General features: G+C 30.4%; 1 protein-coding gene and 1 non-coding gene across 5 annotated transcripts; both read right to left on the reverse strand.

Moving 5' to 3' along the window:
• Positions 1-7,053: 7,053 nt before the first annotated feature.
• Positions 7,054-7,126, reverse strand: Trnav-aac (transfer RNA valine (anticodon AAC)). The gene has a single exon. It is a non-coding gene; the product is annotated as a tRNA-Val (tRNA).
• A 39-nt stretch (positions 7,127-7,165) lies between these two features.
• On the reverse strand, positions 7,166-15,596 carry LOC133318704 (organic cation transporter 1-like). 4 transcript variants are annotated; one of them, XM_061524582.1, is made up of 13 exons: positions 15,183-15,596; positions 12,595-12,779; positions 12,289-12,340; positions 12,106-12,213; positions 11,863-11,966; positions 11,518-11,711; positions 10,690-10,810; positions 10,252-10,387; positions 10,047-10,179; positions 9,618-9,965; positions 9,160-9,291; positions 8,654-8,835; positions 7,166-8,358 (listed from the first exon to the last, which is right to left on the reverse strand). In XM_061524582.1, exons 1-13 carry the CDS (start codon positions 15,309-15,311, stop codon positions 8,179-8,181), a joined length of 2,004 nt encoding a protein of 667 aa, XP_061380566.1. In that variant the 5' UTR covers positions 15,312-15,596; the 3' UTR covers positions 7,166-8,178. The 4 variants fall into 4 exon arrangements, with proteins under 4 accessions (XP_061380566.1, XP_061380565.1, XP_061380568.1 ...); XM_061524581.1 differs by having other exon boundaries at positions 9,618-10,179; positions 15,183-15,594; XM_061524583.1 differs by having other exon boundaries at positions 8,155-8,491; positions 9,618-10,179; positions 15,183-15,595.
• Between the last annotated feature and the right edge of the window lie 1,768 nt (positions 15,597-17,364).

Genomic DNA, 17,364 nt, shown 5'->3' on the forward strand with positions numbered 1-17,364 from the left:
CGTTATATGATATCACAGTAAGCGGTCTTAACATTATACATTATATGTATTTTGATAAAATTATACATTTTTTTAAATTAAATATACATTAATACGAATTAAGACAAGACAAGGTTTTGGTTCTTAGAGATGTAGAAAGTATTTCATATTGGATATCACTGAAATCCTACTTGATAGAGCAGGTGGTTCGCAGAGAATTTTAGAGGTATAGGCAAAAATCAAGATAAAAAAAAAACACTTTCAGCTTATAAAATCAGTACACAGAACAAAAATAACCGTTAGAGAGCTAACAAGACAGATTATATAAAAAAAAAATAAACAATATCATTCAGCTTACATTAATCTGAAAAAGATTTTATTTAAAATAATGAGTTGTCATTTGTTTAAGTTATGAAGCTATTGTTATAGTGCAGCCAGTAAATATTACATTAAATAGTTTTTTTCACTTTCAAGGTAATAAATGTAAGCAATTATCTTAAGGATCAAATATTAAGGATTTATAATTTTACTATACACTATATTACACTTATAAGTCTACACCGATATTGGTAAAGCCCGTTAAGTAATTCAAACGAGATCAGATATAAATTCATAAAAAAAATATGTTTCTATAAACTAAACAAACTCCAGCAATCAAAACGATTAAAAATTAAAAGGCCCAAAATTTAATTATCATTAATATATTTAATGTTGCAATCAAACAATTAATTCTTCCATTAATCTCATTAACTCAATTTCCGTTATTTTTTTTAACAATAATAATTTTATTTTTTTATATAGAACGTATATTATTAATAATTTTCTTTGGAACAGATTGAAAATAAACTATTTCATTAATTCGTAGTAAAATAAATAAGAATGTATTTAAAGTGGTACATAATTAGAAAATTTAATTTAAAATTATCTGAAACACATGAGTAATAATAAACATCAAAAGAACAAAAAGAGTTTGAATACAAAATAGGTTAATTTAAATTCCAAATTAACATCAATCTGGTTCAATGGAACGTTCGTTATCATTTAAATTTCGAATGTTTTTTTAAATTCAAATCAGTTACATAATTCAGTGAAATAGAAATGTTCCGGCCAATAGGAAGCGATTAATGAGTGTTCCAAATTCAAATTACATATAGGTTTATGTGGCGATTACGGAACTGTCAAATGGAAAATTCAGCTAATGGGAGGAGGGTGGGGGGTTCCAAATTTGAATGGATTTGAATTTAGAATACTCCGTCATAGGTTTAATTAAAAAGTGCAAAAGAAGCAGTAACGGACCGCTGGTGGGGTTGCGGTGAACGGGTGTGATGCAATGCGCCGGCGCTATGTAGTCCTGACATCGAGAATTGGCTCTTTATATAACATTGACATTCTATAATATCGACGCATTGTTTATTATCAATAACATTTTTTAATAAATTATAATTTACTGTGTAATTATGATAATCTTTTATATGAATTCAGTAGATTTTAAACCTATAATAACATAACTATTTAAAGCTAAAAATATATATAATTATAATCAAAAAATGTTAAATTGGTATGAATATATAGAAAGATTGGTATATAAACTATTATTTGTACTAAAACATTAGTTTCGTTGGTCAAACGTCCAATCCATGATGTCTGCACGTCTCAGTCAGTGGGTAAGTAGGCGAGCGACAGCAGAAAGTGGTTGTGATGCAACCGCGCCGGTAACCCAGTCACCGACACGCAATGCTGGTACAGACCTGGAGATCAGAAGACCTAGAGACCTGGAGACCTGGGACGATAAGCTCTCGCAGGCAGCTCATATCCTCGGAATTAAGTGTGATAACCTTATATAATATATGAACAAACGTAAAAAATATCATTCCTTCATTCTCTGATACGTAATATTGCACATCATTTTTCTTTTCCCAGGTAATTTTCTTCTATCATTATAATATCATATCATTGTCATATCATAAAAACGATCATTTATTATATTATTAATACATGATGTTTATAATGTAATGTAAATGTAAATATATAAGATCCACATTCTCTCAATGAACGTGTAGTTAATTTATTTAATATTTGCGTTTATTTACAATCTATCCAGTAATGAGTAAAATATAAGTCATGGTCTACCATAAATATCTATATTTATAGTAAATATTAAAAATTATATATATATATATATATATATATATATATATATTTAATATAAGTAACAGGATATTAAGCACAAACCTTCAGCTCCCACTCAAAACGAGTCATCATACCTAAAAACTGCAAATGTATCCCTTCATTCGAAACTAGCCCCTATAGCTATAAGCTTAAGGTCTATAATAGCATCCACGAATCCCAGCGGGGCGTCATAAGTTTAAAGTTACGCAAGCGACTCTCACTTTCGCGAATGAGGTCTCTGCGGTCTAATGCCATCATTTTATATAACGTATATATTACATTTACATTCATTTTTATATACATTCACGCCTATAATACGATTAAATGAAACGTTAAAATGTAATTCCGATAGACGGAAATTCGTATTAAAACGGAAAAAAAAACAAAAAAAAAAAAATGTAATCCAGTTAAATGTAAGGATTACATTCATTTATGTAATTGAAATGAATGTAATGATTATATGATTTAATGAATCATTTTATATGTATAATTTGTTGTTAAAATATTATTACATATTATAGGTGTATTGTGTGTGTTGTATCGCGCTGTGTGCGAGGCGTTCCTTACAAACGAAAGTGTGTCAGGTAGCCCACACGACGCGGACAGTTAACATTCATGTTTTGGAAGTTTTTATGAAGGAATGCGTACTATTAAAAATCATTGTATTATTATATATAGTACAATAAAATTATAATTATATACTATTATACAATTAGTATAGGAATTAATGTAAATTATAATACATAGAGCTGTACGAGTGTACACACGTTGTTGTAACTTGTAGCGAGTGATATATACATGGAAGTACTAATATTATTATAATGAATATAATATTCAGTAGAATCTAAATAATATAAATCACCCTCAAAACATACATGCCTATTTATAATCACCCTGTATATTATCCCCTAATAAAGCACGTAGCATCTCTCATTCATACTCAGATGTTGTTTTCCATCGTGAGAGTAAATAAAATCTTTCTAAATAAGTGTGATTACTAAAAAATAAGGATATTTCAATTAACCGCAGTAGTTTCCGATATCGTGAATTCAAACAAAAAGACAAACACTCTTCATCCTAAATATACTATAGTATTGAATTTTGTAAGTGTAATTATAACAAAACTATTGTTATTGAGTCAAATTAACTTCACATAGATTTATTAACGAAATTATTAAATTAAAACGGTTAAAATGTTACATATATGCATGTATGTATGTATGCATGTCGTTTATAATGTTTGGTATAAAACCATCAACACTAGACCCTCAGGACGCCAGTGGATGATCCCAAAAGTAAAAGACAATGTATTAGCATACGACGATTGTTTACAAATGAGTTGGTCAATCAGAGCTGGTGACCTCTGAACTGTATTGTGGACGGCCTTGGACGGTATCATGAAGAAAAGACTATCGAGGAGGCTCATCAGGACTCCGAGAACGACAGGACAGTGTGACAGATACAGCATACTGTCCGTGTTCACATATAACCCATACTAAGGTTATATAGTTGCGACTTAACTATAATATTAAGTAGTTCGGTTAATGATATAGTTATTATTCGTATCAGTATATCAAACTGCGGGACGGACTCTTAGAGAAAACTATAGTGAAGTTATCACACACACACACTCACACAGACACACACACACATACGAATGACCTAAAAGTATACTCAAAATGCAAACAGTGTTTTTAACTTTAATAACAGACACGGATTGTGATGGGCTTATTAATATATATATATATATATATATATATATATATATATATATATATATATATATATATATATATATAATTTTATTGAAAATGAATTTTTATCCATCGCCGTCAATATAATGTTACCAAATATATTTTTTGTATCGATGTGAGTACAGCCGCGGGCGGGAGCTAGTGTAGGCATGTCGAGTACTTGCCCTTTTAATATGAATGTAATTATTAAATATCTGATGTATTTGTTGAGGAACACTAAGATGTTTTACCCGAGATCTAACCAGTGCTAGCAGCGCATACCTCCAGCCACGCTGTGAGTACCTTTTATCTTTTATCTTTACCATTCTTTCATAAAATAAGATGTAAAAGTTATATTTGTCTTCACATTTCCTCTTTTGTGTGGCTGGATCATAAGCTATTCTAAAATATATATGAAGAGACAAATGAAAAAGTTTATATGTCTAGTTTTACGGTACTCGTGTCACTGAACTCGTCCTTAACGGCTGGACCGATTTGAATGGTTTGTTTCTGTGTACATTTATATGGAGCCTCAGCTAGTTTAGATTCACAAATCAGCCCGGCAGATGGCGCTGCGGTCGCTATCTGCGTTATTTAAAATGAAAAAGTCGCAACGAGGTTCCTATATGCATTCTTTAAACACACTAGGTATATATTTATCTCTGAGCTCAACTCTGATGTTCACGAGGACGGAGTCGCGGGCAAAAACTAGTACATATATTATAGTTTTTTTGTATGAATGTGAAGCCGGTCCTGTTTTTATCTATTAGTAGTCGGATTGCCCTATTTAAGGGATTGCAACACTACACACACACACACGTGTACACAACACACCGTCCATGTGTGCGTGTGTTAAAAATATTGACGTGTTTCCCTGAAACCTATAAAAATATGTTCGTTTATTTTGACTGTCAATTTAATAGATCGTTATGAACATACGATTCAATTGAACATTTCAATAAGATTATTTTTTAATGGTTGTATTATTTAAAGAAAAGAAATTTTAACTATAGAGATGTCAGTTTGAAGTTTAAGTAAACAAAATTAAGATGATATAACGAATACAATAAAGTTGCAGTAATTATTTATTAATGTTATGTATAATATTTATATTTCTACATTATTAATTAATTTAATATTACGTTGGACGCTACAGGCGCCGGGAGGTGACTTAATCATACGTTCTCACGACGTACATTCATTATAAAATACTTTAGCGAAGCCATTTATTGATATACTATTTAAAGAATATACACATATATATATATATATATATATATATATATATGTATATGTATATGTATATATATATATATATATTTACTACTAAATATATATGTAGATATATATATACATAGATATATTTTTAGTTGATACTAGGTTTGGAGAATTCACGATTGATTACAGATTTCCACGAGATTTTTATTACTTACTTTATAATTTAATATTATTAATTAGTAAAATAAAAATGTATTAGATAATTTCATATCAGAATATTAGTATAAATCTTTCGTAACATGATACAGTGTAATTAAAACAGTAGGTAAATGTAAATCACTGTAATTAGACTGTGGACATAAAATCTGTAAAGGAATTGTTATAGATGAGTGTTTCTTACTCTTTAACGTGAGAAAAGCTGAACGTGTTTTAACAAAACTTTTATATGATATAGCACATACATTAGGATAGCAAATGGACTGTGTACACTATGCAGTATACTGGAATTATTTTCTAGACTAGGAGTTGTAGTTCTATGTACATAGATGGCGCTTTGAGTGGGTAAATACAATTTAATTAATTTCTTATTAATTATAAATTTACGATACGTATATATTTATATTATCTTAATCTAATGATAGTTTGAAATATTTTGACAATGTTTCTTGAATATTACAATACTGCGCATATTTCTTACATGTTATGCTTCCTTGGTATCCGATTACACAATCATACAATTTAAATACATAATATAATTATTGTTGTTTGTTTTTATTTTTTATTAATTTACATAATCTATTATTTTATATGAGCTTATTATCTTTGCAGTATATGTATGTAAGTTATAAGAACGTCTGAAATATTTTAACTTAATTTTGAAGCCGATATCCTCAACGGATTGATCTGAACCTTTGTTTAAGAGTTCAGTTTGGACTATAGCGTGTGGTCACATGTGTGACGTCATACTTTATATAAAATGGCGTCATATCCAAAATGGCGGATTTGTTACATTTAATGCTATTTACAATATAGGTATCAAATGTGAGATTTGATTGTGAGGAGACACGAGTACCTAATATATTTATATTAATATGTATATAGGTTAAGTAAGTTTTCTATTTTAATAAATTTCTCGGTTATAATATTTTGTTGTTAAAAAGTTCTGGCTGTTTTGTAAAAGTTATTTTTAAATATATCTAAGGCTTTCTTGTTCTTAATAGAAAAGGAACAAAAGTTATTTGCAAAATGTAAAAACCCATGACCCCAAACATCAATTCGTGTCATTACAGTTAATCCGGGATACAAAACTTTCCCTTTAGTCAGATTTTTTTAATTATGAGTTTTAAAAATATGTATATATAATTCTAAGAATAATAATATCTATAAACGAATTTTTTCAATTTAATATTTTATAAGTAAATTTATTTTAGTCGTCACAATTATATAAGATTTATTCAGTTCATATTATTTTCCCGCCTTTCATTGATTATTGTGAAGACGGAGAGAGAAGACAATCTACAATATTTTTAAAGAAAGTGCCATCTATGAAAGCAGAACGTAACTCTATTGCTGCTAAGTAAGCTTATAATTTGTGTAACATATAATTATACGCTAGATGGCAGTGTTTCCAATATTTAAAGAATTTTACTCTCATTCTTCTATTAATAATAATTATAAGAGTTTTTAGTTGTTGGAACCCCTTTCACCGCTTGAAGTGATCAAAATGTAATATATGAGATAAAGATATTTATTCTGGATTTTGGCAAACCGCTTATACTTTTCTTTTCTTATTATGAATAATAAATGTTATTCTAAAAACAAAAGCGTATTGCAAATGTATCCTGATACGGAACATTTTTTTTTTTTTTCGAAACGATATAAATCTTGTTATAATTTTAATTTTAATAATTTTATAATATTTATTTTAGTCAATTTAATAAAAAATGCAAAAATATGTTTCCGCCCGGGATCGAACCGGGGACCTTCTGCGTGTTAGGCAGATGTGATAACCGCTACACCACGGAAACCGATGGCATGCTTATTAAAAAAAATAAACTGTTACAAAATAGTATGAATATAAAATTATATATTAAGTTTATTAAAAATAAATACTTATAGCTTATTTCGACTCTGACCTTTAACCTCATTAACTTTTTTTATAAAGATATAAATTAAGTAACCATTTTATAAAATTTTAAATAGCAAGACATAATTTTAAATAAAACTAAGGTTTTTTTATTACTTTACAAACTACGTAACCCCGACGTTTCGGTTACTTTGCAGTAAGCCGTGATCACGAAAGTGTCCCGTAAGTAAAATAATAAAAAAGCGTTGTTATATCCGAAAACCTTAGTTTCATTTAAATGAATGCAGCGATAATGTTAGATACAATAAAAATTTTAAGTGTTGCAATATTAGTATTGCAATTTTATGGGTATTGAATAAAACTGAAGGTCACAATATATATTCGTTAATAAAATGTAGTTTCAAACTCAATCAGGATATAATCGGATATAATACGAGTACAAAAAGATTCACAATTTTTTTCTGACTAGACATACCGACATAAACATATAATGATATATTTACATAATATGTTATTTTTAATTAATGTGCAAAAATAAATTCCCAACATGTTCCACAATTTATCTTAATTTATGCTAAAAAAAAAATCCATTTACCCTATATATTTCTGGCAACTATTTCATAAAAAAAATTCATTAACTATTTTATTATCAATTAGTAATACGACTAAAATTGCTGATTAAGTTTTTTTTTGGTGTTTTTTTAATAATAATAATACTGTTTTAATATTTACACAATTAGAGGGCGTGAATTGTTTAAATATAATTAATATATATAAAGAGGAACAGACAAAGCCGATGTATTTTACACGCGAAAACATCGCGTCTCCCTTCCGGTTTCTTTACATTAGTTGCAAGAATTGCTGCTGTAACTTAGATGGAACCTTTTAAATGCATCAATGTTTTTAGTGTAGTGATTGTAAATATTTTATATGGACACATAACATAGAATGGTTTTCGCGATTAATCTGTTTCTTCGACTCATATTTAACGATTTATTCAAGGTTTTTCTCAACACAGCTTAGTACTTTAAAATCTCGACCGAACAATTCTCCATCCCCCAGGGTCTGGGGTAACGGCTGGTTGAGAGTTTCCGGGAGGAATAATGTGATGACTCCCGCAAACAAACTCAACACGCCCATGATGACCAAGGGCAGGTCCCTCGACAAGGAGGCCTAGAAACAAAGCTGACGTAAAACACTTGTTTAACTAGGAAGAAAGCGGTTTCACGTTGTAGAGTAATGTAGAAGTTTGTGTTGCCATACTTATAAGCCACAAAACAGGGTAAAGAAAGCTTCATTAACACCTCTGCGAATAAAAAATCATTTTTAAATTTGATTGTATTTAACCTATAGGAAGTCTTAAAAAAATATTTTCCGAGCATAAAATGCTAATAGGGAACACACTTTTGATGTTAAAAATATTTAAATTTTCTTTTTTTTTACGAAAACTATCTGATCGGATACCCACCAAAGACACAATATACGGGCAGGCCAACAGTCCTATTCCGGCTATGAAAGACGCGCACGCCATGGCCTGTGCTCTTAGAACTGTGGGCAGAAGTTCACCTATGTGCACATAGAACACAGAGAAAGAGGCCGCTGCACAGAGACGACCCAGCATCGCCAGAAACACTGTCACCCACGGCCAAGCTAGAAGTAATTAATATTAATCGACTAGTATAGAATAATATTTGATGTGAACCTGTGCTTTTGAAAACCTTGCATTTAAATTGTGTAGAAAAATTTGGACTACGTAATATTTTAAAAAATCTCCTTCAATTGTCAATTCAATTCATGTTTTTTTCTATTTGGATAATTTAATAAAATAATGTATATTTTTTACCAATTCAAGCACTGAAGAACTGATAAAAAGTTTAAAAAATGTCACCAATTGATAAAAATTTTTACAAGTTTAAGAAATATGCATATTTTGGAGGTGTAGTCTTTCACTTTCAAAATAACTTCATCGTTTACCTTCTGGCACTAGCGCACAACATAAACAAGCAACTCCACCAACGTTGACAAAGCAGAACAACACCCACCGCCGCCCGAACCGTTCCATGGACTTCCAGGCAATGAAATATGATGGCAGTTCCACTAAACCTCCTGGAAACATCATGAGAATCGGTTGTTATTACTCGAGAGAAACGAAAAACTATCCTAAGAAACTACAGACAAAAAATAAACCAAAATTCAAGTTAAGAAGTAAACTGTGTTAGTAACAGAGAGGAGCTTGGACGGTGAAGGTGAGTACTTAATGCTCGTTTGATAGAAACCCCTTTAACCTACACCAGGGTCGTAAGTCCCAGGCACTGTTGAAGCTCCTCTCCCTGCAACGCGATGGACCCGGCTCCCGCACGGTGAATCCATGGACCGCTGAGAAGTTTCATCTCTGTGTATATTAATGTGCAAGTTAAATAAAATGGCCGTACCTATAAAGAATGCCAGATAATCGTCCACGCCCAAGTTTGGTGTATTGTAACTCAGACCGTTGTACACAACGCCTATTGCTATCCAATTGACAGTGAGCAAAAAGAACTTCCTTCTTAAATTAGGATATTTGAATATATCAAGGGGAGAAGCCTTGCAATCTCCTTCGGAGTTTTGGTCATCTAACCGATTTCTTTCTAAGATATCCTCTTCCTCTTCTTTCAGTAAGATCTTGTTCACCAATTGCATCGATTTTCGTCTCAATGTATGTATTTTTGATTTGTCAATTGGTTGTAGGATTTCATTTCTGTCGTTGGGACTCAGCTCTTCTTCTGTATCACTTTTAGTGTCTGCAAGTTTTATAATATTAATATTTCTTGTTTCTTCTTCAGCTATGTGGTCAGTTTTATCATCTTCCTCGTGTACTTCACTTATTATGATTGTTGGTTTGTACGCAATCATTTCATTCTTTCTTTGCTTCAATTCCTTCGTTTGTGGCGACAAAACCTGACCGTTACGTAAGATTGTAATTTGTGCTTCGTCGTCATCGTTTTTCACCTTTTTCTGTAATAAGTACATAATATTAAAAAAGCCACTTATATAAAAAAAATTTACGACCAACTTCATAATTCTTACATGTAATTCTATTAGAAAGCCACTGTCCAAACGGATACCATTTCTTCTAGCAAGTTCTCTGAGAACTTTCTCTGCATCAGCAATACGTCCTCTCCCCACTAACCAGCGTGGTGATTCGGGAATAAGCCAGTAATATCTGTAACAATAGGGTTGAAATAGGATATAATAAGAAAGATAATAGTCTCTGTTGTACTGAACTTTAAAGTTATTATGGTAAATTCTTGAATAATATTTTAAATCATTGCGGAACCTGACTCATTGCCTGAAACAAAATCTTTATTTCATGAAGTTAATGAGGTGCACTTCTTACTTCATATATTTAATTCCAAATATAAACTCACATTTCTGTAGGAGGACAATATATTGTAGAATCTAGATATAACGTGATGTAGGCTATTCTATTCGATATTTGATTGCTTAAACAAGTTTAACACGAACCCAAACAAAAGGACGAAGGGAACACTGGAGGCGAGCGATAGATAAAACCAATCTCTCAACAGCCACGCCAGGATTGCCAGCAGACACATACCGCTTCCAAACAACATCCCAACTACGATACCTGAAACGTAACGCAACATCACGAAGTATTTGAGATTCATTTGCAAATACCTCTCAATACTGAGAGATAATTCCAAAAAGAAGATTGTATTATGGCGGTTATACAAAACACTATCTATTTGTCTGACTGATTTGCATAGTTTCGAAGTAAATTGTTCTCTTAGTAATAAGAAACATCTTCTAAAATATAGTTTTTTATAAAAAAAAGTGTACAATTTCATAACAATATATAATATATTTTCGGAATATTATAAATATCTTTGAAGAAACATATGGCCTTTATCAAACTATCTCACGTCAATTCTAAAGTATTAAAGGAAACAAAAATTAAAAAGCCAATTTCATTAAAGAGAAGTCAATGATTAAATTTCAATTTTAATAAGAAGTCATACAGTGTGAAATTTATCGACATGACCATGACGTACCGCAGGAACGAACCTGTTACCATAGAAATATCGCGTTCAAAACCCACGGCGGGATAGTTTAATATAACAATAACTTGATTCTTAGTCAGCCAACCTTAATTGTTGAGTTATGTTCAGACAGAGCTCAACAATTAAGTCGTATTTACAGTAACTCATTAAGGTCATACTCTTCAAAACAAGACCTCGAATTGACCTAATATAATATGGAAGTTTAAAAATTTATAAAAAAAAAATCATAAAGTGATTAACAATAAGTTTCGTGAGCCCTTCATAGGCTGCGTACCAGCATAAGTTCTCCATTTCGGCGGCATCAGCTCCAAAGCTAATATGAAGGGTAACTGGTAAAGCGCTGGGAAGAACAGTCCACCAGCCACCCTCAACACTATGAACATCCAATAATTCCCTGGGAATGAAGCGGCGATAGCTAGCGGCACCTCCAGGGTTATCATGAGTAGAATCGTGGGTCTGCGCCCGTATCTAGTATTTGAGAATACGTAAATTTTTTAATTGGTCAAATCAGTTAAATCTTTTGTATTTTTCTTATTTTCCATTTAATTAGCTTTTCTATACTGTTTAAGTAAATTACTTGCTTTTATGAGTATTCCAATGAGCTCTTTTATGAACACACCTGTCAGATAATAACCCGAAGAATACGTTTCCGAAAATAGATCCCACCCAGAATAGCGTGTTGCTTGTTCTTGGTAACCACTCTCTGTCGCAAACCAGCGAAAACTGCAACGAAAAATGTTAAGGAAACCAAAATTTCTATACGAAATTGATATTTCTAAAGATATAATTTATCTTTTGAACACTATTAATGCTATCCGGACTAAATTGTACAAATTTTTGACCTACATCCTTGATTTCTCACCTCCGTGACCAAAGTCCTAGTGTACAGATCTTTTTGAAATTGCCAACCATTCTTACAGGACACACGTCCCTTCCTCAACATCAATATACTATCTCCTACAGACTCTATCTAAAACAAATAAATAACTGTGTAAAATCGCACACAATTTAACATTAACAAATTCTTATACATAAATAAAATCACCTGTTTATCTTCAAGTACATTCTGTACTGATCCCTGTAGTACGTTATTGGATCTGTCGAAAACAAATCGATATTTACAACATATAATATCAATGGTAATTGATTACACGTGAATATAGGCTGGGTTAAAATAAGCGTAATATATATTTTACGATAAAGGCGATGGGCACCGAATCAATATGTTTTGAAGCCAAAATGATAATGAACTATTTGGCTGTCTGCCAATACAAAGTCGAACGAAGCTGTACACAAACTTTAAATGTACTAAGTTGATATTTTATGACCAAAAAACAATAATAAAATGTACCTGTTAGTAATTTGTTTAAGTGTTTTGTTTAATGCGTTTATATCTATGTCGTAAGTGAGACAGGACTCGTAAACTCCATCTACCCCCGGCACTGTGAGGTTCAGTACGACGTCCTCTGGAAGATCCAATTCATCAATTTCCGGTATCGGAGCACACCAGTGGACTGGTGTGGCGTTCGTGAACACCTGGAATAATAAAAATACAGTGTCCAGATCCAGAACAATAAGTAACGGCTGTTAAATTTTAATTATTTAAAAAATAAATGTAAACAACAAATTGTATATGCAATATGTACATATCAAAAATCCTGTCAGACAACATTTCGCGTTGGACACGTTAAGTTTGGCGCTAACGAGACCCGTTTTAAATAAATTACGATTCATTATATTATGCACGACATAAAATTTTAATAAAATGCTATGGCGGTCAACCAAATATTTTGATTTTTGAATTGAACCGCTTCGACTTTTATGTTCTCCTGGTACAATTTTTGAGTTTCGAAATGTGAATTAATTACTACTATGTATGTTTTTTTAATTTTTAATGCGTCTGGTTTAATATTCATTTCGGTGAGAAGTTAATTAATGCAAGAAACCAAAAAAAATTGTCTCAAACTTATACAGTAACATAGTTTTTTGTTTTGGTGTGGCCATTTACTAAATATAGATAATAATTTTTTGTGACAAAAACCTGACTTAATATTTGAGTATGTAAAAACAATTATGCTCAGTACTATATAAATTCAATTTGTATCAATACTTTTTTACTTAAATATAGTAATTTATTTAAGATAAAAATAATGAATCTTGTGAATGTATTAAAGTTAGTTATATATTTCTCACTATCCAGCATTAATTATAACAAGATCTAATAATGTCCGAGTTATTTTAGTTCAAGGTACGTAATTGATTTAATAATTGAACCTACATAAAATTAAAATTAATTTATTATCATATAAATAGTAATTATTTAAATGCTAAACAAGTTTACAAGCGGATACATATAATATTTTTATTGGGGGGGCATGAAAGGCTGATTCTATTTTGAGAAGACTTAAACCGTAATGGTAGGAGCTTAATCAAGTTATATGTGATATATATTTATTATCTTTATTTTATTATAAAAATGTACATGTATCTCGGAATCTATATATATATATTTTAAATTTATAAAATAATTGTAGCCTATCGTAATTAAATCTAGTATGTAAACACGTACAGAGTACTGTTATGTAAATCAAACTCGGTGAGAGTTTATTGTGTTCAATAGATCAAGGACAGGTAAACAAGTTTTACATCACTACTTTCAACTAAAACTAACTTTGTACATGAATGGTGATAAAAATACATTCTAATGAATGAAACTTAGACTTAACATGTCCAAGAGTTCGTCTAGTTATTAAAAGGCGTATTACTCTTTCAGCTTACAACTTGATGTTAAATGGAGAAGAATTTTTCATAAATTTAGACGACCATATCATATTCTCAATTGTTTTCAACTGTTATTTAACCATAAGCCTATTCTTAGGTCCTTGGTTACTGTTTACACCTATTTTTTCCACCTGATATAACCCAACCTCTTTACTGGGTTGTTGGAAACTGGTTTTCCATCTTTATCCCTGTCCGTAATTCATCATAAGCAAACTCTTGATTCAGTCATTCTAACAGTCAACATAAGTTAATTGACCTAATTTTATGAAATACTTCCTCGTCCTTATAATATTAAGTAATTGTGTTTTACAGAGTAAATGAACGACGAGAGGAGAATAACTTAAAATCGTGAGTAAATAGTTAGAGAGTAATTAAAATATTTACGGATCTGTTAATGTTATTAAGAGAGGAGATCCAAAATTTCCCGTTTTTTTTATAAACGAGAAAAATAATAAGAGTATACGACACGAAACAAGCGCTATTCAAAAAAGCAACTACCTTAAAAATAATATTTCGTATTTGAACTTTTGCGTTTTGAAATCAATCTAAGTCCTAGTTAGCAAAAAATTCATAAAAAAAATATCAATAAAGCTTAAAATATAGATATGTAAAATAACCATAGACTTGAATTAGTTACGATGTTTGTACGAATGAAGTAACAAAAAATTCTGACAGTTGATATTATAAGTACGCAGAGAAAAACGCAGATGAACATTAATTTGAAGGGGCACTTAGAAAGAAATACGCGTTGCGTGACGTATTCCGCCCTTTTTATAAACAGATGACTCTCTGAACTGGGTACAATATATTGAATATATATATATAATATTGAAAAACAGTTGAAGATTTTGTGGTTTACATTTGGCTTTTTCTTTATATTTGCATAAATCTTACCTTGAGAAGTTTTTCGTTTTTTGTTTAATTTCCAAAAGATCTATATATACAGAAAATTTATAATAAACATTGTTATGTAAAATTATGTTATATATAAAATTTTAATATATTTCTAAACTTTTTTTACTTATTATTTTTTCGTGGAAAGTATCCGATTGTCAGAAAATAACGGAAATGTTTTTTTGTTACTTGTAATAATTTAAATCACCTCATTTTTTTGGGTAAAATCAATACAAAGCTAATTTCTTTATCAACTTGAATTACCTGGGAGAAAACTAAAAACGAAGTAGGTATCGCCGCGAGACCACATAGAAGATAGAAAAGAATGATGTGCCAGTAGCCTTGTCTCGTCGCCAGGGTAGCAGCCTCATCCAACTCCCGGGTCCAAGTCATCTTCCCCTCATCCGAAACTCATGAACCATCACCTCAATGTCCTCCGAAGGTTCAGTCGTTTATCACATTTATACATTACTAAATACACCAAAAACTTTTTATTAATTTTAAAGAAAATATTCGGCTTAAAGAAATTATTCAAAAAATAAGTATTTTTTTTTAAATATGAAACAAAATAATATATATTTCACAAATACATCTAATACGTAAAACAACGTATTTGTTAAATTACAAAAAAAAATCCTCAACGTAAGCCAAGTTAGCTGGCGAATAGCCACAGCACTACTGACATCGGCGCAGGCGCATGCGACGCGATTGTACGCGTCTCACGAATACGACCTATAGTATACGGTTTTACATGTCATTTAAATAAAATCCTCAGCATGTGTTATGCTAAACAACAATTATTATAACAGCATAAGCATGTCTTTAGTATGAATAGGCTATATAAATGTGTTTGTAAGTCTTTGAAGTAACTGGTATATATTTAAAGTAGTTTTTATAAACATTTTATATGAATGTTGTAAATGAAATTATTGTTTGAATATTTATCTAGCCGTAATATAAATAGATGTTTTTTTATAAACACAATGTTTTTCACTTCCAAGCTTAATCTAATATAGATATGAATGTTCGTTTGTTTATTACCAAATCTAAGTGTTGTTATAAAATATTTTATAAATCACATTGTCACTAGATTTTAAACGTGTAAGACAAAGTACGACTGGTTTGTTTACTGGTTTACAATAAGACAGTGAGTGACGGTCAGCAAACAAAATATATGGTTATACTTAAATATTTCATATCTATTTTCAGAAGCATCTCATTGTAAGTTACATAATACGCGTCTCTTCTGTGACTAGCATTTTAGTGATAGAGTTGCACCTTAAAAATGTTATTAAAATTAATAATATTGAATTTCAATTCTAAACGTTATTATGTAATTGTTTTAATTATGTTTTTGACTATAAATCATTATTCACGTAAAAAATTACGACTTTTTTTATCAGTTCAGAGTGCAACGTTAAATTCCAGTACTAATTTGACTAATAAATATCATAGCCTGTAGAGGGAGGCAATGTAAAGAGTCGTCACTCACATTAACTTAATAAAGAGCAGATTTTTCTTCCATTGATCTCATCGCTTTTCCAACCTCTGTTGTATATGCTATCTTTAGCTTTCATCGTAAGACCACTGTTTCTGTCACACGTGGAAGACGTGAATTTTTTCTTATAGGACGAAATTCGTTCATTAAGCTAAGAAATTTTAATGAAAAGTAAAAGACCTTTATTCATATGTGCTTTTTAAAAAATTTTAATCGTATGTCGTTTAGAAATTTAATTCGTTAATAGGATGTAACTGACGTTACGCAAGATAGCTCATTAATATATAATCTAATACACTTGTGACTATATATACATATATATATGAATATATGAAGTGTATAAACGTACTAAACAGTACTCTGTCATGTTGTTTTCAATGCTACAGTACCCCCCTTATCTCAACCTAAATTTACTTGATCGTATCATAAGTATAACGCGGGAGCCGTGATTTAATATAGATAATTATTATCAAAGTACCTGTTACGATAATAATTTAAATACTTATGTATAAATATAGAATTATTTAATACTCATCACACACACACACACACACATATATATATATATATATATATACCTTTTTGCGTAATATATGACAAAGCTTTTTGTTACGTAGACTCAGGTATAGACGTTCAATATTATTTCTGATAATATTTTAAATGACAAATAATGAAATAGAAATTATAGAAAAAAATATTTCCTCTTCCATAATAATAATAATATATTTAGTGCTAATTTTAAATACACTTTGCTAGTTAAAAATAACAGTGATTTTTTTATTTAAATTCGTTTTGTTAATAGAACAGCTTTTATTTAAATTAAGCTCTCTTATGAGCGTCTTATTTAGATGAAAATTGTAAGTGAACATGTCCAATGTGTACATTTAATTTGAAATTCAAAACTCATCACAACGAAGTGGAAGCGTAGTTTAGATATTTTAATTCCAG

Source organism: Danaus plexippus, chromosome 25, assembly GCF_018135715.1.
Source record: "Danaus plexippus chromosome 25, MEX_DaPlex, whole genome shotgun sequence".
NCBI classification, from domain to species: Eukaryota; Metazoa; Arthropoda; class Insecta; order Lepidoptera; family Nymphalidae; genus Danaus; species Danaus plexippus.

What these genes read in the sequence shown, in the direction of transcription:
- LOC133318704 (XM_061524581.1), bottom strand. Translation starts at nt 15,311, where the DNA reads ATGACTTGGACCCGGGAGTTGGATGAGGCTGCTACCCTGGCGACGAGA. An exon ending in TTCGGGTTATTATCTGACAG is followed by an intron (nt 11,712 to 11,862) that starts GTGTGTTCATAA and finishes CTCAAATACTAG; the next exon opens with ATACGGGCGCAGACCCACGA. An exon ending in GCCCGTATATTGTGTCTTTG is followed by an intron (nt 8,359 to 8,653) that starts GTGGGTATCCGA and finishes CTTTGTTTCTAG; the next exon opens with GCCTCCTTGTCGAGGGACCT.